Here is a 25,649-nt window from a genome sequence, read left to right as displayed (position 1 = left end):
GTTGCTGTTCTTAATGACATTTTTTTTTAAATCAAATATTTTCATTTTTGCAACTTTTCACTTATTTATGGTTCTTTCTGGTTTTTGGTGTTGAATTTTTACATACAGCGTTTAATCTAATAGCTTTGACTACAACTTTTGAACAAGAGGTTAATTTTCATGAAAGAAAAGTGTGGGCCAAAATAAAGTGATGATTTTACTTCTTGCAAACAGTGTGAAAATTTTTGTCAACGACATTAGGGGATTAAAATTCCAAGTATATGGGTCGGTCCTGGATAGGCATCATCCAACACAGTACTACAAGCTTCACAAGTCGTTCGAGCGCTCGATCCGTGATTGGAAGGTCGTGCGTTCGAATCAGGGCCGCGACTGACATAAGTCGATTAAAAAATAGGTAGCAACTGTTCCTCGCCAAGTGCTCGGCATTTTAATTTGAAGTGAAAGTAGCGGGTCCTTCGGGTGAGACCTTAAAAACCGAGGCCCCGTGTCACGGTAGGCGTTGGCACGTTAGGGAACCCTTATTGCTCAATGGCCCTGAGTGCCGAGTAAAGGTCTAAATTTGAAGCCCTTCACCAGTTTATGGTGACGTCTCTATATGAGTGAAAATGTAAAATAACATACAACCAATCAATCAATTAAGCTTCACAACTAAATAGCAAGTCTTTATACTGTGACACAGATTTCATGTCTGTCCCCAGAAACTGAAAAAAAGTTAAATACACTACAATAAATAGTTAAAGTACAATAACAATGTTATACGCAGCCTGAAAACATAATTGTGGTAAAGCTTTGTTAACAGATTTCCTTTTTATAAAACCTTGCCTGGTACGTGTTGTCGTAAAATATTCCTTCAAATCAATTCAATAAACAAAAATGACCTAATGGTAGTGCGTTCGCCTCGTGATCTGGATGTTTCGGGTTCGATTCTTGTTCCCGGCACCGCGTCAAACATAAGCGTTTAATATTATTAGGTAGTATTTACATCTTAAAATCGCATATTATTTCATATTCCGGTATTATGAGGAATTGGTAATTTTTGTGTGATATTTGTATTATATTTTGATATATTTTTGTAATGTCACAGTAAACATTTCCCGTATAAATTAGGCCCTCTCCCCGTTTTGCAGCTTTAACAGTGCTTTAGAGGCCAGGGTTATATTCTCGCTCCGCGTCAAACTTGAGAAGTTTAACATATAGGTAGTGACTGCTCCTTCGCCAAGCCCTCGATATAGAAGTGAAAGTCACGGGTCTTTCCCAATAAAACCTCAAGAACCGAGGTCCCATTTTACGGTAGACGATAGCACGTAAAGATCCCTCACTGCTATGACCGTAAGCATCATGTAAAGCTGAACATTTGTGGCACTTTACTTAAACCAGATGAGTGAAAAATTTTCATATGGGATGTTAAACAGCACACAATCAATCAAATAATTAATCAATCTACTATAAATGGACATTTACCAGGGGTATTAGTTTTGTGAAATGCACTTATCATTATTATTTGCAAAGTCAACATACATGTATATAAAAGTATTTCCATCTTTAAGATATAAACATGTAGCAACAGTTCATTGACTATAACCTTTACTAGTTATTCATGTAGTACCTGAGTGATAAAAATGGGTAATATATGTTATATTTCTTTTAAAAGAGTCCTCTTCTCATGAACTACATAGATTACATATTTTATGTCATTTTAGTCTATCCCACTTTTCAATTAATAAACTTACGTACATGTATAAGTTTATATTTTAAGTTTTATATATATATCTATATATATATATATATATATATATATATATATATATATATATATATATATATATATATGCCATCTCTTGCCGCAACACTCTTTAATTTACTCTAAGATACGATTTCTTTAAGTTTTATAATATGCTGATATATTAGCAGAAATTCATTTGGATTTGGTTAAATTATCCTCTGTTTTTGGTTTCACAAAGCAGGACAAACATATCAGTCTTGAATGCGTGATGTGGTGTAAATGTAAATGTTAGATAAATGTTTCGAAGGAACTTAAAAATGTGGTTGATATTTGGTAATCATGGTAAAAAATTTGGTAAAGTTCGACAATCAATAAGGAAATTAATAGCTAAATGACGCAAAACTCTTATACTAAAGAGGACGTGGTACGAGCTGTTTTATTTAAAGTGTTCAATACTGTTTTATTTAAAGTGTTCAATTCAGCACTAGATAAATTCTATATAGATGTTCAAGAGCGGTTACCCAAAATTAATTATAATAAAATGAAGATGAGTAAATAAGTAATAAAATTTATGTGTAAATCCAAACAATTTTATATATAAAATGAACACATGTTTTCGTTTATTTGAAGGAAAGAACAATCAAAACTTATCAAATATTGCCCTTCAAGGTCATTATAAAATAAAATGACTAGCTTCCAATTCAGACTGGGTTGATGGTGGTTTATATAATATTGTTCTGGGTAGTTTAGGCTAACGCATTCACAATCTAAGCGCCGTGTACCCGATTTCAACCGGTACCCTTGAAATGTCACACAATATATCTAAGTTGTGTTAATGCTTAATGGATTTTCAGATATTAAATTTTCACTTATTTATCGTTCTTTCTGGTTTTGTGGGTGTTGATTTTTTGCCACCGGTATTCGATTTAACAGGTTGGACTACACCCTTTTGAACAAGAGGTCCATTTTCATGTAATAATAACGCGGGCCAAACCACGTAATCAGGACGTTCTCCACTTCTTGTAAACAATCTGAACATGTTTTTGTCAATGACGTTTGGAGATTCAAATTCTAAGTACATAGGCGGGTCCTGGATATGCATCATCCAGCACAGTTCCACACATCTATCCACAAATGTTTCACAACCAAATAACACGTCTTTATACTTTGAAACAAATTTTGTATCCTCCTTCAGAAACTGAAAAAAATATATATTTATTTTATTAAATGCACTAGGTGAACTTAAGTATTTGAATGTATTCTTATAAAATAAAATTTGCAGTTATAGCTGCTTTATTGTGATTAGGGAGGCCTCAATACCTTTTTAGCATTAGCCATTGAGATACTGGAGACATCCTTTTGTAGGTCGCTGATTTTCTTGTAGATTGTCATAAAATTTCCAGCCTCGGATTCTCTCAAATCTCTCTATAATGTGTTACATAAAATATTTTACAGATATAGTTTGTACGTGATACTAAATTGTTTGTTTGATTAACTAAATAGATCCTATATTTAGATATGTAGTTCATGAGAGTGAATTTATATGTATTTGTGTTCTCCTATGGACATTAATGATATTTCTCTTTGCCTCTAACGAAGTTAATTTATAAAAGGGTTTAAACGTAATTAAAAAAAAATTAGATTTGTTTTAAAACTCGAAAAACCTTTAAATTTATTTAGATAGCAGACATATGTATAATATATGAATGACTGAACATTCATACCTGAAACAACGCCTCTTGTAAATTCTTGTACTGTTTGTCAGCTGAGCTCTTTGTTTTGTTGGCAATGAACTACAATAAACACAACGTCATTAAGTGCACAGGCGTAAACTGGAGTGCAGCAAAACAATTCGCAATGCAAATGATATGTTACAAAAATTTATAATACAGAGTTGTTTTGAAAACATATCATATAACCGAATTTAGGATTGGTTAGATTTGAAACGACCAAGAGAATGCGAAGATTTGAAGTTAAAAAATTTAAGATATTTCAGTTTTAGTTTTATAAGATAAAAATTTGAACAGATTCCTTACCTTAAGAGCCTCCCTGAGCATTTGTACCGCACCCTCCTCTCCGTGATCCCCCGATAGCTGGTCAACAGCCTCTGTCCACTCATTGTCGTAGAGTTCATTGAAATTTTCACCAATTTTCTGTGGTCTGTTCTTGTCTGAGAGATCGGTGATACCAGGATTGTTATATGTAAGTTTTGTTCCAGCTATTGAACTGAGCCTGCAACACCGACATTTCACGAACATTATATTACAAATTGGTCTTGAACATCTGTTAACATTTATGTACATATAATCAGGATTTGTTAACATTAATTAATTCAGAAAATGATGAAAATATGCACTAGAGTCTTGATACTTGTATTACAAATGAATTTAATATTGTTTTAGTAAAACTGTATTTTAATAACAATATTTGACTCAAAGGTTTAAAGGACAAGAAAAAGTAGTTTTTCTCAAATGTATACCATGTATCTTTTTTAAAATAGATATTTTTTTTTCATACATTCATAAAGATAAATACCTCGTGAGGGCCCTTTCTTTTTCCAATGTCTCAGCTTTTAGTCTGCGTTGAGTTTCGTCTAGATCTCCTTGTAGTCTCGATATGAGAAGAATTAAATCATTTACGTCAGTCATCGTGAATCTTTAGATTAAAATATCGTTCGCTGATCGACGGACTATTCCCTTTATATACACTTATCATGCGTAAAGTGACGCACACCTAAATTATCATGTTTAAAAGCCTTTGTATATGTAGTCATAACATAATCGAACCATAAACAGACAGGCATATTTATTCAAAACTTTGACGTGTTTTTTTTTCAATACAAATGATGTCATATATATCAAGATTTAAAATGTAATATATATTTTTGAATCCTACTGTAACTATGCAGGAGTTCTCCTATCATACATGTATATTGATAAGTGTAGACTAATATGCACATGATCTGTGATGCATGGGTGCCAGATTTTTTATGAAGAAATATTGTTCTGAATATTTCGTCAGATTTGTTTCATTTATGAATTCATGTATATATTTATATAATTTTTTACTACTATAATATACAGAAAGGATTAATTTTATTGCATCTATTGTATATGAACTACTTTGCTACATTATCAAACAGTAATCAATCTTTATCAATGAAGTTACAGATTCATACTGATCACACACAACACACATTGAGTGTGTATCATCGAATAAAAACATGTGTAATGACCGAACGGATATCTTATATGATTAAGTTTTATGTTTGCTGTACCAACTAAGCTGATTTAGTGTAAAGTGCGAATGTCATTCATTGTCTCTTCTCTTCTGTGCATATGTCACTTATATAATTTCTGTTGTTCACTAATAATTTCAATTTTCATTGAGATCTGTAGGCCATTAAGAAATTTTCATCACAAACAATGCATCATTTCTGATGTATTTTCTTTGCAATAGTTTGATAAGTTATATGTTTGTCCCAGTTTGATAGATTGATCAATACATATACGGTTAAATCAATTCAACTTAAAACTTTTTAGAAACTCTCATACACTCCCTCCCCTTATCCAAAAAAATTGACCGGATTCTTAAATAGCCATCGCTGCGTAAAAGGAAGATAGAAAATGTTTAGTCTGGGACTTCTAGATTGCTACTCAGTAACCAGTGCTATCCGGTCGATATCTATGGTCAATAAAGCCCAAACTACTGTAACTGTATATTTCAGGGACGTAGAGTGTACATAGAAAAAAAGCTGATTCCTCGACCATACCTATTTGGTAACAGATGCAGAAAATGTTTTGCATTTTTTACTAGATCAGATACACACTTTTGTTCAAACTCCTTCTCTTATGAAAAAAGAGAAGTCATTGTATATATACATATTAAAGATACCCTAACTTGTCATAATTATTTTGAATCTGAAATTATACCTGAAATCACAATTTTTTCCAGGTAATTAGACAACATTCAAGAAAAATGGAACTCGAAAATTTTCATTCCTTGTAATTGGTCATTTACAAAGTTACTTTGTTAAAATAATGCTGATTCTACGCACAAGCACACTAAAGTTGATATCAACAAGATGCTGAAGTATTTAATTCACAATATCTATGTTGTTCTTCGACACAAGGTCTTCCAACTATCTGTTGAAACTTTTTGGGCAGTTATTTTGTGTTATTTTGTTAGCCAACCCTTTAAATAAAATTATTATGAAGCAGAATTTATTTAAAAAAAAAAAAAAAAAAAAAAAATTAAAAAAAAAAAAAAAAAAAAAAAAAAAAAAAACTTCTGTTTGAGAAGAAAACTCTCGCTGTGTCATTCAATTCGACATAATTATAGATAACAACGGCGTTTTATTAATTTAAAATAGCTATTTTCATTCATATGTCGACTCGACATTTCTCAAAGAACTCGAAATAAAAGACACCAAAAGAGTCTGCCATATTTGTTTCATATTTGGATGTTTGACAAAAGGGTTAACGGCCATCTAATAACAAAACTATATGACAAACGTGATGACCAGCTTTTCCATCGTCATCTTCCCCTATTTTTGCAGTGAAATCCCAATATCATTTGAATATGGTGTTTTGTCTCCCCACCGATTCAAGGACATGTACTGAGAATGATTTATTTCTAAATCGAGGCACTACTGACAAATAAGTTGATGTACAACCTCACCAATCTTCTTAAAAGTCACCATTTCGATATATTTTTAACTTTGCATGTAGAACCTATTTGGGTCGTATTTAGACTGACGTTTCATCCAATAAGCCCTTTCCACTCACACAATTTTTGACGACAGATACCGTTTTCCTGATCAATTCACAAGGCTGAGACCGATCGACAGGGGTTGCTTACTTCTCAGAGGCACCTGATCCCGCCTCTGTTTTTCTAGGGGCTCAGTTCACAATTCGTATTGTTTAAGAATTTATGAGATCCATTACGGTTAATTACCCTCACCTTTTTTATTTAATAGATCAGAGTACTTTTTTCATCCAAAAAATCATAATTCTATTGTTTTATATTTTATTGACGTACATGTAACATACCCGTAATTAACATAATTGTTTCATATAAACTTAAACTGCAAACTAAATAAAAATTAATTAATTAGGTTGTTCATTCCTTACATGTATTTCAATGTACTAGTTTAAAATAAGTTGGAAATTATTCATCAATCCACAAAGAAAAAAAGTGTTGTTGTTTTTCCAAACTATTTTTATTTGTAAAAATAGAAAGATAAAACAGAACATGTATAAAAACAAAGGAATAAATAGAAACTTTTGGCACATTTAAAAACTTCAAATATTCATATTTTGCTTTTGAATATTAGAGAGTATAGACTTAATTGTGCTTTTTCCCTCAACATTGGTCATTCTACAATGCACAGTATATAATGCCATGTCCACACTCTTATCGTCACTCACAGTGAATTGATCTCCTCGAATTCAAGGTCGTTGAGACATCATATTGCATGAAAATGTACTTATTCCACAAGGGATAAGCAATATTATTGATATTTTTTGAGATTATCAACGGTCTTTTCCATTAGTTTTTGATTTTGTCTTTATGGGTTGGACAACACCCTTTTGAACCAGAGGCCCGTTTTCGTGCAGTAAGACAGCAGGCCACACAACAAAGTCAACGACGTCGCCACTTCTAGTAAAAAGTCTAAACATGTTTTTGTCTACGATATCTGAAGATCCAAAATCTAAAACCATAGGTGGATCCTGAATATGCATCATCCAGCAAAGTTCCACACATTTATCAACAAATAGTTCACAGCAGTTCATAACGATTTCATACGGCAGCATGAAGTTCGAATCGTCTCTTAAAAACTGAAATTGGAACACAGAGTTAATAGATATGTTTGTCATAATACTGTAATAAGGGCAAACAGAATTTAGATTTTCATCAATATATATGTTCGTCATGACAATAAGGGTAAACAGAATTTAGATTTTCATTAATAGATATGTTTGCCATAATAATAAAGGCAAACTGAAATTAGGTTTTCATTATTTTGTTATCAATATATTTCTTTTTAGACAATAAAAAAGTTATGTACATAAAAATAAGTTGAATAATATTTTATGCCATATTGGGTATAGGAAGGGATAGAACTATAACAGTATCTGTTTATGAAATAGAGAAAGTATGATTTTACCTGCTTGGTATTACTGATGGAGAGCGTTGAAACCTCTTTCTGTAGTTCAGTGATTTTTCTGTAGATTTGTATGAAACTTTGTGCCTCAGAATTTCTTAGATCTCTCTAAAATAAAATGATTTGAATTTTAAACAAATGATTTTAAAAACTCTCAAAAATCAAATCCAATTAGACAAAGTCTTTCAATTGGAAATAATACAACACGATTCTTCATCTAATTTCATAGCGTGTCCTTTTTTAAACAGACATTTACATATTAGACAGAAAAAAAATCACCTGGAACAAAGCCATTTGAAGATTCCGGTACTGGTCCTCAGACGCTTTCTTCGTTTTTTCGTACACATATCTGAGAGCGTTTCGTAGCATTAAAATGGCCTTCTTTTCTTCCATAGTTTCTGTGAGAGAATCTATGGCATCTGTCCATTCATTGTCATAGAGTTCACTGAACTTCTCTCCTAGCTTTTGTGGCCTGTTCTTGTCTGATAGATCGGTTATGCCTGGGTTATTATATGCAAGTTTAGATCCAGCTATTGAACTTAGCCTGTAAAGACAATAGAATGAACAAGTTTAATTTAAAGACTACATTCGATTTCTCTCGATGTGATGATTATCATGCTTCAAAATGAATAAACGATTTACAATGAAAAGGAGATAACTCGAGCTCATATTAGATAACATTAAAAAGGAAGTACCTGGTCAAAGCTTGTTCTTTTTCCGATTTTTCCACCTGCAATCGCCGTTTAGCGACTTCCAGTTCATATTGAAGCTGGGAAATAATTGTGACAAGGTTTGCTGCGTTGCAGCCCATTGTAAATTTTGTATTTCGATTAGCGTAACCATTTACACTCGCCGTGTTTATATACATATTTTTAACCACGTGACGTGGGAACCAGTAAAATCTAGAATTTTGAATGTTATATAATGCTGACTTTTCTAGTTCTTACCAGAAAATGTACCCGTAAACAATTTTAAATAATACAAAATATTATTCAATTTTTATAAGGTGATAACTTATTAATGTTTGCTGTTCTGAAGGCCAATAAGATATTTTTTGTAAATAAATATGAAAGGTCAAATTAGCTAAAGATTTGAGTACGTAAATACTCCATGTTATATAAAAGGAAATACGTTTATCATATCACTGGAAACTATTCATAAACAACTTATGTTTTGATAATAAAATAACATTCTTACTTCTTTGTTCGTCACATGTATAACACCAGATTTGTAATATTTGTGGATTTTTTTTAATTCAATCACTATTTACCTATTTATATAAAAACTTTTTGTGTATTGTTCAGTGCATGTGATGTGACATACATTGATTTTCAAGATATTCAAGGGGAACATTCATAGTCTTTATCAGAATTGTGTAAAATGTGTAGTTAGCCTTACTCTTGTAAGCAATAAATAATTTGAACTTAAAACTACATTGCATAATGATGCTGGTATTTCAATAGGACTAAATGTGGATTTGCTATTCTTCAGACGAAGATTTTTAGAAGTCGTCTATCATATATTCCCTTCAAAGTTTAATCGACTACGGAATGTTCAGTATACCTGACCAATACATAGGGCTTACGGCGGGTGTGACCGGTCAACAGGGGATGCTTACTCCTCCGATGCACCTGATCCCACCTCTGGAATTCCAGGGGTTCGTGTTTTATACCCTCTTCACAGAATTGTATTGTTTATATATTTTTTGAGATCGATCAGTGTTCGTTATCTTCGCCCTTTTCATTATGATGCTAGCCTAGCATCAGTTGGCGACATGCTTATATTTAACTTTTGACTACATGGTGATGCTTGCGTACTAATATATGTTTTTTCATACACGCCTTCGGTAAGCCTGATCAATCAGGCATATCTATGGTCTCGAAAGACATTTTTTCTTGAAGAACTTCATGTATATATCGAATTTGATTTACTGTCAAACATTGACCCTCTAGCGACTACTCGCCCTAGCCATAGGGGTCATGATTAAGAAAGATGAAATATTCGCTAAATGTGTTTCTTGTATATTAATATGACTTAATGAAGTTAAGCTATTAGTTAGAAGATTTTTTTAAAGATTGCTTCTTGTATGATCCCATGTAAAACATTTAACCCTCATTGTTGCTCTGGCCTATCCACGGTGGGGGCATTGATTTGAACAAACTGAAATTTTAACTCAGTAAAGATGCTTTTTAAAAGTATATGTTTTTTTTCTGGCCATGTGGTTTTTGAGAAGAGGCCTCATCGTATTATTAAATTATTTCCTTTCGGTGATTGGCGTGGCCCAAGCCTGAAACCTATTTACCAACGTATGCTTGGTGAAGTGGAAATAGACTTAGCCAGGGACTCCAGAAATGAGGCAACGAGGAAAAGTATGACGGACAAGGATAAACCCCCCTTTTACCAATCGTATTCAGCTCTATTTACACTGAATCGTATTCCATTTCTCTCTTTCTATATATATATCCAATATCTTTAAAGGCTTGAACCGTGAAAAAGAAATAAATAGTGACCTGAGGCCAGATTAAAACAAAGTGGTTGTTTTGCAAACTTTCAAATCTCTAGTATCACGGAAGTTAATGTCCTTTTTGACCTTGACCATTTATATAATATCAAAGTTTATTTTGTCTAATGAAAATGAGTAAATACAGAAGATATTGCATATTTTAGTACGATAACTAATTAACATTGGTTAATATTCTCAGAAAAAAATAGTATTACATATAGGATTAACATTTAACACGGTGTTACCAATGAGAGATCATAATTAACATTTCCATACCGCTTACTACCTTTCTTTACATGAAGACAGAACCCATATCTCTCATGTTGTAGGTCATTGCTGTACTAAATATAACGCTATTAACCTAGCTCTTAAGAGTCTCTCTGATGCAAATTTTGATGATTTCACCAATAATAAAAGCAAATTTTCAAAAAGCAAAAAGGTAGCTCAGTCGGTAGAGCGCTCGTTCGTGAGTTCGTATCTCGGCCGCCACTGACCAAAGTCGATAAAAAATAGTTAGCAACTGTTCCTTCGCCAAGCGCTCGGCACTTTGAAGTGAAAGTTGTGTGTCCTTCGGATGAGACCTTAAAAGCCGAGGCCCCGTGTCACGGCAGGCGTTGGCACGATAAAGATCCCTCACTGCTCAATGGCCCTTAGTGCCGAGTAATGGTCTAAATTTGAAGCCCTTCACCAGTATATTGTGACGTCTCTATATGATTGAAAAATTCTCGAATGGGACGTAAAACAACATAAAATTAATCTTTTAAGGTCTAGATCGATTAAAAGTAAAATATATTAAAATAATTTTGAATAGTAAATTATTAAAGAGCTCAAAGGAAAACAGTGTGATCGAAGTTGTTTTATTTACCATTCATGTAAAAAGGTGGTTTAATTTAATACTTAGAAACTTCTTGGATCCTAATAAATTAAAATACTACTAGTACTAATACTTGAAATTCATACTTGAGTACAAGATAATCGAAGAATTCACAAAAGCTAGATCTGTTCCTACTTAATACATGTAAATTGACAGTGTTTTAGTCATTATGCAAAATTTGTTTATAAATTTAATTTATAAATTCAAAATAAAGATAATGAAGTATAATTGTAAGGTTTATATTTACCAGATGGCAGTAGATACAAAGCCAAATCAAGATAAATGTCATAGTAATTTTTTGACTGCTTGTTTCATATGTAAAAAGTTTTACTGTCCTTTTATTAACAGTATCCTGCTGTATTTAAAACTGAAATATAAATTTAAATGTTAGTTACATAAAAAAATATGTATACATTGCAATTTTCTCAGGCATGTTTGTTACATAAAAGTGTTATACATCAAAGTTTTCACAGGCCAAGGAGACAAGATTGATACTCAATACAGTATTGCGGAGAGTATATAAATACTACATTTTACTTTAATTACCCAGTCTGGTGTGTATACCAGTATATAAAACGATTTGATTGATTTCTCAATAATGTTTTTTTTTAATCTTTTCACACTAATATTAAGGACAGGTGATACCAACAAAAATGGATGCCTGGATTGGTATATATTAATTGACTTACTTTGGTTATAAATAGTTAGAATAATAAATTTCTAAACAATTAAGAAATTGTGAACTTTCGACGATGTTCAAAATTCTACCTTTCTGCAACAATATTTATTGAAATATTCAAATTTTTGTCACCTTAAATCCAGTTATTGTTAAATTTTAAAAGTAAAAAGAAAATCTATGCGGTTAAACTTATACGATTTACTTATATAAACATTTTTTTGATAAAAATTTGTGTTTATATTATATGCCCTTAAGAGTGGTTTAAAAGTATTTTTAAAATTATAAGCCTTAGAGGATCTCAAAATACAGACCAAACAGGAAAATGTTATGTTATTTTTGGAATTTTAAAGTTTTGCTAATAAGCTTAGAATTACATAGTATTCATGACCATTTTCCTGTATGTGTTGTTTTATAACTATTTCCAATTAGATGTTTTCCAGTCTGAGAATGGCTGGCGTGCGGTACTTCCTTGTGTTTCATAAACATAATGTATAAGGAAATACATTAGAATTAGCGAATGACCGAATTTTATTAAATTTTATTTTTCAGGTTTTTTTTTTAAGTTTTTCCCTCTCAGAACAAATCAGAGTCATCGAGACGAAAAATTTTATTTCCAAACAATTGCTAAAGCACTGAAGAAAATATTGTAAAATTAAAACTATTCAAATAACTAAAAGGTTGTATAAACAGTTTTTGGCACATGATTTTACTTAAAAATAACTTTGCAATATCAACAAAAACTATCTTTGTTTTGACGTTTTCTTGGGTTGGACAACACCCTTCTGAACAAGAGGTCCGTTTTCGTGCAGAAGGACAGCAGGCCACACAACAAAATCAACAATCTCACCACTTCTAGTAAAAAGTCTAAACATGTTTTTGTCTACTATTTCCGATGAACCAAAATCTAAAACCATTGGCGGATCCTGGACATGCATCATCCAACAAAGTTCTATACACATGTCCACGAATGACTCACAACAATTCATGACAATTTCAAATGGCAGCATAAAGTCTGGATCCTCTCTTAAAAACTGAAAATAAAGATACTTATATTACTTTTTCATTACTGAATGCATAGCTAACATTTTTATTATTTGTTTCCAGATCAACTGATTTTAAATGCTTAGAGGGTTTTTACTTTTTTTATATACAATTTACAGTACTACAAACCTGCTTTGCATTTTTAATTGACAACTCGGACACGTCCTTCTGTAGTTCACTAATTTTCTTGTAAATTGCAATGAAATTCTTTGTCTCCGAATTCCTTAAGTCTCTCTACAACAGAAAATATAAACAATGCACATCGGACCAATTATTGTTCTTTCTCAATTAAAATGGGGAAAAAAAAGACATTGCTGGATTATGTTAATTACCTGGAACAGTGCGTTTTGTAAGCTTCGATACTGGTCCTCAGAAGCACGTTTTGTTTTCTGGTAAACATACTGAAAACAAAGAGAAAAAATTTCGTTGAAACTATACTGGTATGATATAAAAAAAAAAATCATCTCAATAGTTTTTCAATATTTGTGTAAAAAATTTATCGGTAGAACATTTCAGACTTTTTTGCAAGCATACATGAAACATTTCAGGAGTTCCAAGCGGATAATAAAAATGAATTTTAGTTACCTCAAGTACTGCTCGAATTTTAAGAACCGCTTCTTTCTCATCCATGCTTTCAGAGAGAATGTCTATTGAATCTGTCCATTGATTGTCATATAGTTCATTGAACTTTTCACCAATTTTCTGAGGTCTGTTTTCATCAGATAGGTCAGAGATTGCTGGATTATTATGAGTAAGCTTAGATCCAGCTATAAAACTCAATCTGAAAATTAATGTAATTGTAAAATTATTTGAAAATATGAAAGCATTTTTTTGTTTTAATTTACTTACACCGCTTTCTTTTGTTATTCTCGTACAGTATCCCTTCTCACTTTTTAAATTAAGGTAAGTCCAGCTTTAAAAAATATTGGCAAAATATTGCAAAATAAGTGATTTTACCTTGTTAATGCCTTTTCTTTTTCTTCTTTTTCTGACTGAAGCTTTCTTTTTGTTGAGTCAAGCTCATACTGTAGCTGAGATATGAGAGTGACAAGCCTGTCTGTGTGTACGTTCATTGTTATGTATAAGGATAAATAGAGTGCGACATAAATACCAAACATGCACGTGATGTACTTATGTATATAGTATCATTTCCGGGTGAGTGAGTCATTAATAAAGTTACAAAGAACTAGTACACATTTAGACTGGTGTATCGCTTGGGTTATATTGCTACATGTTGAATAATGTAATTAAGACATAATGTGGAAACAAGTCATTTATGAATTTCTATTTTTGGGAATCTGTCATTACGGTTGTAGAATCTTAAAAAAGATTACGTTAACACCCTTCTTATTTTTCTGCCTTCCTGGATGTATACTTAACTCGAATATCTCTTACAATAGGTTTAAAATAATTTATTTTACAAATAACATGATACCTTTTTTAACTTCAGATTTTTTTTAATTTATGAAAATGCCCAAAAGTCATCTATGCACTGCTAAGTAAACATTTTTTTTTTGGAAGATGTCCCGATTTTTATTAAATTAGGATAACATACATGTTATATTTTTGATTTTTCAGATGAATGAAAATTTGAATATGAAATGTAAGACCTGGATTGAATGAAGATTAGATAAGTTTTAACGTCAAAGGTAATTAAGTAACCTGGTGATATACATGTAGCTCGTACATGCAAGGAAGTTTTCGGATATTTTTTTAAGCTTTCCATTTATATTTTTGTATTTTTGAATCTGATCAAATTTTGTCGTGGAGTTATTTAACTGACAGCTGTACAGTATTTTTGGAAAGCAGATCGGCTTAACAAATATTTATAGATATAGATACTTCTGAACAGCAGGCTACAAGTATAAATTCATGATTTTTTTTTTTTTTTTTTTTTTTTTTTTTTTTTTTTTTTTTTTGGTTCAGCATTATCTATATGATTTTCCTCTTCAACTTCTCGTTTCCTAGTGAATACAAGGAAGTAACAAACCAACAAATCTCCTCCCAGCTGAGATACAATTTCACTGAAGAAGAAAAACTAAAATAAAATTGTCCTAATTGTCACTTATGAGATATCTTTTAGGCACACTGGAGATAAAATTAAGCTTTTAGGAATAATTTGTCGCATATCACTAATACAAAAAATATAAAACATCTTGCTTAATAAAAGCCTGATAATCTATGAAACGGTTTTTTTTACCTTTTTATTTTATACTAGGGTTAATCCAGAAAAACTATAAAACTAACATTTTCAATATTTTTGATTCACTAATTTTAATGCTATAAGGTTCAAAATTAGCATGCACCATAATCAATAATTTTTATAACTCTACAGAGAAATTATATTGAAAAATGAACAGTTTTCTCTGAGTTAAACGAAATTGACAGAGTAGAAGTCGGCGCAACACCAACCACGTCAAAACGTTTTCGTGGCATTTGTGATTTTTTCAGGAATTGTGTGTCTTTTCTATAGAATATAAAAAAAATTCGGTTGATAAATTCTATACTACGTTTGATTTTCAGTTAATAACCGAGGTACCCATCTCTGACATACTTGAGTTTTCGAAAGATCGTTAAATTAATTATTTGAATAGACAACTTTCCGATTTCGATCATAATCCCAGCTTCTTCAGAAGTTAAACAGCCATGACGTCCTCTTCCATGGATGGCCTGTCCAGTCTTTCGCCAGGTATAAAACAGAGTCTGAGACTTGTGTATTTGTCTTACCATCGGCTTAATCTTTTTTCCCTTAGCTTCTTACAGGATTCATATCCCGCTCAATACAGTACTAAATGAAAATTTGGTGAACCGCAATATTACCGACGTCGCTATTTTTGACAGTATCAAAAGGAAAATCATATAACATCATAAAATTGCCATTCATGTCAAATAAATGAGTTTTTACTCATTATTACTCCAGATCATAGAGTTTTTATCGTTATAAATTTAGTGAAGTTATACTTTTGTATACTAGTAATCTGCAAAGAAAGAAAACATCACTGACAATACTACTTTTTAAAGTGAAAAACTACGATGCGCAGTCCACCTTCGTTTTAACATACTCTGAGTTCTATCTTCATATGCGTATGACATTACAACCAATCATAATTCTATGTCAAAATAGCCAAAATATGTGTAAAACATAAATCAGTTTGGTTTGGTATTTTATAAAATATCGCGTTTTGGGGGGACAATCCTCGTTAAATAGCATGCAACTCTCTTACAAAAAATCAACAACATTAAAATAAAAATAAAAGAGAATAGAAAAAATTAAAAAAAAAAACTTCTGACTTTTGTCATAACTACGTATTTATTGAATATGGAGCATGCAATAGAAAGTATATGCGAAACTACTAAGTTTATAGTTAAATGAAATTTCTGGCTGGGACCATCCCCTCCGTCACACAGTTATTTATTGTTTATTTCCACTAAACTTGAAATGTACCTAAATGACTTCTTACAAGAGAGCTGCCTTTTAAATAAACTTTATCTAATTTAAGTCACACCATCTTTAAAAGCTTAATAAACGCATTGGATTTTAATTTCTCTTAAAAAGAGACATTGTATACACATTCGTTCTAAGGTGCTTTAATTTCTTTATGAATGAAGTGGTATGGTTTACAGCTGAATTTTCTTTTTACCGGAATTGATGAGAAACCATGAGAAACTTTCAATACTTTTTTAACACAGTCTCATTGTCATCTAATTTAAAGCATTGATAATTTAATATGTGATAAGAAAAACAATAGAAAGACACAATTCATACGTGTGCAAATTAAAACATCTTGATTGAGTGTCACAGGATATTCTTATCTCTAAACTTTGAAAATATTATGAAGAAACAACTTTAGAATTCTGACATACTATGTTAGTATTACAATTATCAAAATTCTATTTGTAGACCCAGAGTGAGTATGGACGAAATCTGAATTTCTATTCGGAAGGAAGGTGCATGGCGATATTTTTATCGTTTTTTTACATGACTGAAAATGTTGATAAATTCATCTCCTTTAACATCCGTTTCCTGAAGCTAAATTGTCTTTAAAAAAATTTCCTGTTCGATTTTTTTTCCTGTACATGAACTTGAAAGGTACAGAATTTGGGGGGTCTACTTAAAAAGTGTAATATATTGTAAAATACAACAGATGAAATATTTAATCTATCTTTTGTGTAGCTTGTATATTAAAAAACGGTTGTAACTGTATTTTGGTGGAAAATCTTCTAAGGGTAGATAAACGTAGATGGTATATGTGAAATATGAAGAGCATAGAGCATCAACAAATTCCAAGTGAAAATGATCAAATTAAAATAATTTGAACATAAAATCAAGTAAGAATTTATGTGATTGTACACACAAGTACTCTGAAGTTGACATTAAAAAGATGCTCGAGTTTCTGATTGACAATATCTATGTGGTTTTTGGAGACCAAGTCTTGCAACAATCTATTGGAATTCCCATGGGTACCAATTGCGCCCCGTTATTAGCAGACCTAATTTTGTATTCATATGAAGCAGAATTCGTTCAAAATCTTTTACGTGAAAAGAAGAAAACACTTGCTGTGGCCTTCAACTCGACATTTAGATATATCGACGACGTATTGTCAATTAACAATGGTTGTTTCCATTCTTATGTCGACACGATATATCCCGGTGAGCTTGAGATAAAAGATAACACAGAGTCTGACACATCTGTTTCATATTTGGATATCTTATTAGAAAAAGACGTTAATGGTAATCTAACAACAAAGCTTTATGATAAACGTGATGATTTAACTTTTCAATCGTCAACTTTTCTTACTTATGTAGCAATATATCCTTATCACCTGCATACGGGGTTTATATCTCTCAGTTGATTCGATACGCCAGAGCATGCTCTACGTATGAACAATTTCTAAAACGAGGTGAGTTTTTGACAAACAAGTTGATGAAACAAGAATATCAGCAGTCTCGTTTAAAGTCATCGATTCGTAAGTTCTATGGTCGAAACAATGACCTTGTCAGCAAATACAATCTATCATTAAGTCAAATACTGTCTGACTTTTTCATACTATTTATTAGGCCATTATTTACATACTGAATTGTCGACGGATTTTCCGTTATTTCCCGATCATGACAAGGAGCACACGGCGGGTGTGCCCGGTCGCCAGGGGATGCTCACTCCTCCATGGCACCTGATCCCACCTCTGATGTCTAAGAGGTCCGTCTTTGCTCTGCTCTTATTTTGAAATGTTTAATGGACTTTTGAGCTCGAATACTGTTCGTTATCTCCACATATTTCATTGATAAGCAGTCATCAATTTATTTTAAGAATGAAAAAATGATATATTTGTTTCTACTATAACAATTAATATATTCTTAGGTTATATCAATGATTTATATGTAAGAAATAAACAGAAATTTATCAGATCAGGAATTATTAATACATGACACATAAATTTCATGTCTTAAGTATATCATAATGGTACACTGACCAATAATGATGACTCATCTACTAGATTACACCTGGTACAGATTTTGTCATTTTATTATAGGAACCAAAAGGCATTGTAAGTTTAAATGTAAACTATCCAGTGCTTACCTGATACCTAATGAAACATTTAATTAAGTTTCAAGTTTAAACAATGTACCTTTGCTGGTAACAGTGACTTTTTGTTTGTTTCCAATGAACAGGACATCAACATTGATCAATACTGAATAAGGGGGTTTGTTATTTATTAAACAGTATACCATTATGAGTGTACCCCACTAGCAGAAATATAGGATATAAACTGGACTGGTGGGAACTCTAATGATAAGTGTGGGTTTTTATTATATAAAACGAAGCGAAAATATTTCCTTGCTTTAAAACTCTTTTCAGCTTTACAATTACAGAATACTGTATTTTAATTTTTTCTACACTTGAGTCAAGTTTTCTTGTAATCCCTATCAAAACGGTAAGAGGAGTATTCTAGCATTTTGACAGATTCTTTTTCAGAAGCTATAACATCATTGATAAATATAAATACACGAATTTCAGAAAAGTGGTGTACATGTACATGATTTTATTGAAATAAGAACAAACCTGTAGAGTTATGAAAGAATTTTATACATAACTCTATTTCTACTTACCAATGCAGCACATATTTCATCACAATTTTAATATGCCACATGATATAGAATACTTGTGTTTAAAGTTTTAATGTGTAGGAGAATTTACTTTAGTTCATAGAAATTTTAATGCCTACATCAAAAACCAACAAATTATTATCTTAACCGTAGTTGTCATGGACCAAATCTTACTGAAAGCAAGGTGAAACTGTAGGAGGTGTAGCATTTTGAAAGAATTTCAGGGAAATACATGTATGTATTTATAGTAACCGTTGCAAAACTGTTTGTCCAATTCAAAAATAGATACATGTATATAGAATTATGTGCCTTAGTATAGTCTACATGTACTTCTGTTCCAGAATTTAAGTGTAATCCACATAAAACAACGAGAGAATTAGCTTTTTTATTGCAATTCACAGAAATTTGTGTTTTGGTAATCATGGCGACAAAGTTTGTCAAAATAAGATGAAACGTTTACAGGATTATGTATCTTAATGTACTCTGCTTGTGTACCATGTTTTTAAGAATCAGGCCAATACTGTAGAAGGGCAAGCATTTTTAAAAATTGTTCACAAACACACAGCGCAGCACAGTTAAGGATGCAATAAGGAGGCGGGGTCTAATTTATACGGGAAATTCTTACTATGACATCACAGTAAAATATAAGTTCTTCAAATTAGCACAAAATGAAATGATTTGCTATTTTAAGCTGTTGGATAGTTTTAAACTACATCAATACTAATTAGTGCATGCATTTGTGTCGTTGGACAAATCCCAAACAGCAATTTATAAACAATTCACTGATCGCAATGCACTTGTCAATATGACGTCATATCGTAAAATTTGACGCAGTTTGCATGCAGTGAGAGGCGGATCAAATAATATTTTATACAATGAAAAATGTATTTTATAATCACATAAAATATTATTTGCAGATATATAAGAGGACTTTAACTTGGATGCAATATCTATTTTATGATTTTATTCATATACTTCCCGTACATTTCCTAGACAAGCGATACTGCCGTATATTTGTATTCAGATTCATTGAAGGGTAATAGAAGGGCCCTGATAAATCGATATATTGCAAAGGCATACCCTCAATGAATTATAACAAGCTTTTACACATAAACTCGAGAAGTATGAAGATATTTGAAAAGTGCTGCGAACCTATTGAAATCTTGCAAATGAATTATATCTATATTTAATGTTCTTGACCAGCAAAATATTCAACATACGGTCTTACAATTGTAATTTTAGCAATTAGACAGTAGAATCTAAATAGGTTCGCAGTACTTTTCACATACTAAAAAGGAGTGTTGAAAATAATTATATATTACACTTAGATTTTTAACTTGGTTATGCCCTTGCAATATTATACATTTATCGACTGGGTTCGAGGGCAACATGCGTTTTGTCGGACCCAAGAACCAAACTGTTTGCCTGAGACCGTTAGGCCGAAGGCAAACAGTTTGGTTCGAGGGGTTGACAAAACGCATTTTGCCCGAGAACACAGTCAATAAATGTTTTGTTATACCTTTTATTTATTTATTTTTTTTTTTGGACATGCATGCATGTCGAACACCAACAAATGCAAATGAGATTTAGCTGACCCGCCCATTATGTGACGTAAGCGGTCCAACATCTCATCCACAGGTCCAATATCTCACTCCGCGGTCAAACATCGATTTTTTTTATGCCCCCTCTTTAAAACATTGGAAATGTTAGACTTTTATTAGTATTGATTTATATAGGAACAAATTTTTAAAGGTATAGCAATGGAATTTATAGATAACCTCAATACTTCAGGTATATTTGCTAAAATCACGTGACTACCACATCACGTGACAAGTCTAAATAAGAAATCTAATCGTCCTCAACATGTAGTTTTCAACCACATTGCATTTGTCCGATAATAGTAAATTCCTAAAAAGAATCGCCCATCCTTGTAAAGAATGTATTTTCTATCTAAAAAAATCTGCCCATATTTCCATTTGAAACCTTAACTGTACTGCGAGACACTTAACCATTGCCTGGGCTCTTCTAGTCTTTGATATTTCCACCTCATATACCTTGCCTTATGTATGTTTGACATAAATTATGTTGTAATTAGTGTATCATACTTCAAATAGTATTTCCCAACTTTGAACAAACTTCAAAATATACTTTGTTCTTGCTATATAGCGTTCTGCTTATATTTTCCAATAGTTTGTGATAAGTCGGTGCAATTAATTTATGTAATAGCTAACCTATAAACATTTGTTTTGAAAAACAGGAAATACTGCAGTCAACAAACCTATCTGATCTGCTTCGCAGGTCATTCTTCCTGTTTTGTTGAGCTTGAAGTGCGTATCTACATGTATCATCACTTAACGTACGTACTAACCCGGCAAAGGGTGTCTCACAAAGATGTCAAAATCATTTCTAATTTAATTTTAATCCCTTTAAATCTTTTTCATAAGCAAGAATCAACTACTATCTACTATAAGCAAACAATGACTTATGACTTACACTGGGTCAAATCATTTCGACACAATATTTTGATTCAGAAATCCGATGAGATACATCATTCAAATATGCATGTAGCTGTTGTTCATAAGACAGTATTGTTTCTGAAGAAAATAAAATCATTGTATTTTTAATATCTTTGATTATTTTTCGAAGAGTCTCTTATAGTACGTGTATCCACGTAAATATTTATAAAAGTTTTCTTCTCATCAGTCAATTTTTAATGAGGAATTTTATCAATATTTCAGATATGATGCTCCTACTTTTAAATGCGAATTTTTTTGTGATGAAAAGATAAAAATAACGAAGAAAAACAACCCTGATAGAATATAGAATAAGGGGATATACTGCATAAATATTTTCAAAAAAATCTCTTTTCTGAAAACATTTTACATGTTCCTGTCTCCTCATTTATTTGTTCATTGTGAAGCTGTTGGGTGGTTATCAATGAACACACCGTATAAGGCTATCTTTCATTTAAGTTGCGCACAATGTCAAGATTGATGCCTGTACCAATGAACCATAAAGTAAAATGAAAACAAAGAAAATACTCAACACCCAGTAAGGTAACGAATAATTTGGCCTTATGTATATTTTAACAAAAGACAAGGGAAAGTTTGTATACTGTAAATTATTGAAAGAAGAATTTAAATCTTGTTGTGCTTCTTAGGATTAAATTCAAATTAATTGATTCAACTTGAAGATGTTGGATTTTAATATGAAAATGTGTTTCTGTGCAATTTTATTTGTTTTTGGACAGTTGATTCTTTTTGCAGGTATTCATTTTTAAGTATATTTTTGTTGACAAACTTGCTCATGTTTTAAAATAAAACATCTTTACTGTTTGCAACAAATGAAATATAATTTAATATTTTTGAAGTTATTGAATTCAGTTACATTAAGAAAAATATAGTACAAATGGTTTAGATTCTCACTTTTCCAATTTTTATGAAAAATAAGTCACATTTACTAAATTCATATTTGTAAGCTTTTCAATCTTTCGTTTAGAGGGATCATGCACATTCCCTAGTTACTTGGTTGGAGAATGGACAAGTGCAGAAAGGGGCAGTCTAACCATTACAACAAATACTATATATAACTACAAAGTGTTCATTCCATCTGCGGACCCCAATAATCCTACGATTGACTATTACAATTTCACTTGTCTAACTCAAGTCAGTACGAATCGCTATACAATCAAGTATGTTCACATACCAATGGACAATAATTATTTTTGATTAAAAAAAATTCAAAAAAAAATATATAGGAATTATAATTGATAATTAATTTTAATTACGTGTTAATTCTTTTAAGGAAAATTCAAACTGAATACTTTTGCTATCAAATACGCCTACTATCATTAACATATTTATATCTCTCATTAACAATAGTATGTTGGAAAAATAAAAATGAATTCTTCTGTGACAGTACTTGAAACTTTCAATTTTTTGCAGATCTGTCAACTTCAATGTACTGTTTGGAACCAACGTCTTCTTTTATATCTGCCTTGATATCTATAATGTAAACGACCAGTTAAACTTTTACTACCATGCAACAGGTACTGTACAATCATATTTGAAACATACAAAGTTACTTTTGGATTACAAGAAACCATTCCATGACACCTCAAGAATTTTCCTTTTTTCTTCCAGAAAAGACTTATATAATTTTGTCTTCCATTTACTCCATTAATATCAAAAAATACTTGTTGAAAGAGAACAGCAATTATTTTATTTCTTACATGTATTTAACTTGTTTTTCTTTTATTGAAATAATTGTTTTTACAACTTTAATTCATTAAAGTTAAGAAAAAACTGTAAAGTATTTTTTTTAAGTATGCTAAGAGAAAAGCTCTAAGAAATTAAGTCTTGCTACTTTTTATGTTCAAATCCATAATAATTTCTGTTTAGCTGTTGATAATTTGATTCGTGAAAACATGGTGGGTATTGCTGAGGATAGATCTAATTCCCAGGAGAGTATTTGTACACGGAGCTACATTGATCCTGTCAACTTCATAACGCTACTACGAAAGGGTAAAAAGACAAATGATGAATAAATCAAAAAGAAAAAAAAATAATGCCGTGTATATATCTATGGACATACAATTTTGCGGTTAAGTAGGCCATAGTCAGCATTACTAGTAATCGCCTATTCAATACCAACAATTGTTGCATTGGTATAGCTACATGTAATGTTGTCAATTTTACACTTGACGAATTAAATTAAGATATGTTTTTATTCTACATAAAATATCAAAATTATTAATTAAAAAACTCGATCATGTCCACTCTTAATGCTGGAACACAGTTTCTAATTTGACGATCGCTTGGTATAGTTAAAGGTTGAAGGCTTGAATTTTGTCATTTTTCACAGATGCGGTGGAAAGTAATGCAATTCAGACTTTATGCCCTGAAACCTTACAGATGGTGTATAGTAACATCACATTTACAAGTAACTCGGCTACATCAGACAACTGTGCTACAGCACAACTGGATGGCTGCACGAATAAAACTATGCTTAATTTCTCACAGGATGGATGCACTCAAACAACCCTTTCGGGTAAAGGACATTTTTTATATTAATTTTGATAAAATATCTATTCTAAATTAAAGTTATAAAGCAATAAGTTACCCTACTGGTTTCATTGTAGATGGCGGTGTTTACACGTGTATCTATTCGAAAACTATTGATGGTCAGCTGTATTTTTCTGCGTGGAATAATGACGAGACCATTTCTTCTACAACTTACAGATTTTCCTGCTTTGTAGGTCAATTTTTCGTAATAAATAATGACTATATAATACTTGTATCATAAACAGTTATAATCAAAGTAGCTTGTATCTGAAAGTTTAGCACATATATTAAATATTGAAATAATCTATCTGCAGAAAATGACGAATTATTTGAATGGTACAGTGTTTCTGGAAGAGAATCCAAACTTTTGTGGAAATTCTGTAAACTTTACAGAGTATCCATCTGCAACTGCTTCTGTGGAGATCAAAGACATCACAGGTTTTTATTTTCAATATTAGTCAAACTATATCATTTTAAATGTCTAGAAACACTTTGTATTTAGTAAATAGCTCAACCATCTCTATTTTCAGATTCCTGTCAAACTATACTCCCAAGTAAGTAAGTCAGTATTTCAGATTTTAAAAAAAATAGATGTATTTCTTATGAATACTGTTCTGTGTGACATTTTTTAAAATATTTTTTTTCTTTTGCTTTGTCAGCAACAACTGAGGCTCCTTTCGTAGCCGACCTAAACTACCTCTTCATACTTTTGGGACTGTTTATGATTGTCGTAATTATTATTTCTGTTCTGCTGTTCAAACGCCTTAAACTTTATATGAAGAAGAGAAAAGAGGAAAGGGCATTTGATGTAAGAAAAGGAGAGAAAGTAAGACCTCAACATTTCAACCCTAAAAGGTCAATCGTCAACACATCGAAACCTGTCAATTATTTTAAACCTAAACGACCGATCCAAATCGTACCTCTGTTTAAATCTGAGTTTAGTATCGAGAATCTGCCAATCCACCCGCCACCAAAGATAACATGCATTTACACGGACTCGATCGTGGATTACATGCGAGGAAGGATTCGGAGACCAGATGGACTTAGTTTATACAGCTTTGATTCTGCCATCTTTAGAGCAACAAGTCCACTATCAACCATTTCTGTTGTTAGTAGATATACACCTGATGAAGAAGATGATGACGATGACGTGTCTTTTGGGTCGGCATCCTGTTAGCGCATTAAAACAATGAAATATACTCTTTTATTACCTAACCTACTATATAAATTGTAATTAGGCATTTTGAACTGTTTTCTGATTCTTTTTAATGTTTTTGCAAATCATGAAACAGTCAAAACTGTTTACCCGGTCACAGAATGAACTGTTGCATGGCTGAACTGTTCCATTATGACGTCACAATTAATTCCCCGTACTTTACAGCTATAATATTGAATTATGTATTAATTGAAGCATATTCATTCAACTTGAAATTATCAACTGAAACGTAATCCTGATACCAATATAATTATATATTCAGTTTAATATCATTTCAAA

General features: G+C 31.6%; 4 protein-coding genes across 4 annotated transcripts; 1 reads left to right on the top strand and 3 right to left on the bottom strand.

Annotated features, from left to right (window-relative positions):
* Positions 1-2,279: 2,279 nt before the first annotated feature.
* LOC133192474 (uncharacterized) lies at positions 2,280-4,398 on the bottom strand. Its single transcript, XM_061328477.1, has 5 exons — positions 4,259-4,398; positions 3,760-3,955; positions 3,448-3,516; positions 3,044-3,148; positions 2,280-2,921 (listed from the first exon to the last, which is right to left on the bottom strand). The coding sequence occupies exons 1-5, from the start codon at positions 4,369-4,371 to the stop codon at positions 2,589-2,591; spliced, it is 816 nt and encodes a 271-aa protein (XP_061184461.1). The 5' UTR covers positions 4,372-4,398; the 3' UTR covers positions 2,280-2,588.
* A 2,579-nt stretch (positions 4,399-6,977) lies between these two features.
* Positions 6,978-8,711, bottom strand: LOC133192473 (uncharacterized). The gene is made up of 4 exons (XM_061328476.1): positions 8,585-8,711; positions 8,169-8,433; positions 7,893-7,997; positions 6,978-7,563 (listed from the first exon to the last, which is right to left on the bottom strand). The coding sequence occupies exons 1-4, from the start codon at positions 8,698-8,700 to the stop codon at positions 7,258-7,260; spliced, it is 792 nt and encodes a 263-aa protein (XP_061184460.1). The 5' UTR covers positions 8,701-8,711; the 3' UTR covers positions 6,978-7,257.
* Positions 8,712-12,597: 3,886 nt separating this feature from the next.
* Positions 12,598-14,059, bottom strand: LOC133191853 (uncharacterized). The gene is made up of 5 exons (XM_061327585.1): positions 13,944-14,059; positions 13,572-13,767; positions 13,319-13,387; positions 13,116-13,220; positions 12,598-12,976 (listed from the first exon to the last, which is right to left on the bottom strand). The coding sequence occupies exons 1-5, from the start codon at positions 14,057-14,059 to the stop codon at positions 12,686-12,688; spliced, it is 777 nt and encodes a 258-aa protein (XP_061183569.1). The 3' UTR covers positions 12,598-12,685.
* A 6,792-nt stretch (positions 14,060-20,851) lies between these two features.
* On the top strand, positions 20,852-25,331 carry LOC133192403 (uncharacterized). The gene is made up of 9 exons (XM_061328414.1): positions 20,852-20,882; positions 22,590-22,782; positions 23,036-23,139; positions 23,492-23,614; positions 23,955-24,140; positions 24,232-24,344; positions 24,469-24,592; positions 24,685-24,708; positions 24,814-25,331. Exons 1-9 carry the CDS (start codon positions 20,852-20,854, stop codon positions 25,329-25,331), a joined length of 1,416 nt encoding a protein of 471 aa, XP_061184398.1.
* Positions 25,332-25,649: the final 318 nt, after the last annotated feature.

Source organism: Saccostrea echinata, unplaced genomic scaffold (assembly GCF_033153115.1).
Source record: "Saccostrea echinata isolate AGI-Se365-2 ecotype Australia unplaced genomic scaffold, CSIRO_AGI_Sech_v1 ptg000025l, whole genome shotgun sequence".
NCBI classification, from domain to species: domain Eukaryota; kingdom Metazoa; phylum Mollusca; class Bivalvia; order Ostreida; family Ostreidae; genus Saccostrea; species Saccostrea echinata.
This window is presented reverse-complemented; position numbering and strand designations above follow the sequence as displayed.

Bases quoted from the DNA above. Each gene is read 5' to 3' on its own strand.
- LOC133191853 (XM_061327585.1), bottom strand. From the start codon at position 14,059: ATGAACGTACACACAGACAGGCTTGTCACTCTCATATCTCAGCTACAG. The intron at 13,768-13,943 runs GTAAAATCACTT...ATTAATTTTCAG, and splicing joins AAAGAAAAGGCATTAACAAG to ATTGAGTTTTATAGCTGGAT. The intron at 13,221-13,318 runs GTAATTAACATA...TTTCTGTTGTAG, and splicing joins TACAAAACGCACTGTTCCAG to AGAGACTTAAGGAATTCGGA.
- LOC133192403 (XM_061328414.1), top strand. From the start codon at position 20,852: ATGGAATTTATAGATAACCTCAATACTTCAG. The intron at 20,883-22,589 runs GTATATTTGCTA...TCTTTCGTTTAG, and splicing joins AGATAACCTCAATACTTCAG to AGGGATCATGCACATTCCCT. The intron at 23,140-23,491 runs GTACTGTACAAT...ATTTCTGTTTAG, and splicing joins CTTTTACTACCATGCAACAG to CTGTTGATAATTTGATTCGT.
- LOC133192473 (XM_061328476.1), bottom strand. From the start codon at position 8,700: ATGGGCTGCAACGCAGCAAACCTTGTCACAATTATTTCCCAGCTTCAA. The intron at 8,434-8,584 runs GTACTTCCTTTT...TTGTCTTTACAG, and splicing joins AAAGAACAAGCTTTGACCAG to GCTAAGTTCAATAGCTGGAT. The intron at 7,998-8,168 runs GTGATTTTTTTT...ATTTTATTTTAG, and splicing joins TTCAAATGGCTTTGTTCCAG to AGAGATCTAAGAAATTCTGA.
- LOC133192474 (XM_061328477.1), bottom strand. From the start codon at position 4,371: ATGACTGACGTAAATGATTTAATTCTTCTCATATCGAGACTACAAGGA. The intron at 3,956-4,258 runs GTATTTATCTTT...TCGGTGTTGCAG, and splicing joins AAAGAAAGGGCCCTCACGAG to GCTCAGTTCAATAGCTGGAA. The intron at 3,149-3,447 runs GTATGAATGTTC...AACACATTATAG, and splicing joins TACAAGAGGCGTTGTTTCAG to AGAGATTTGAGAGAATCCGA.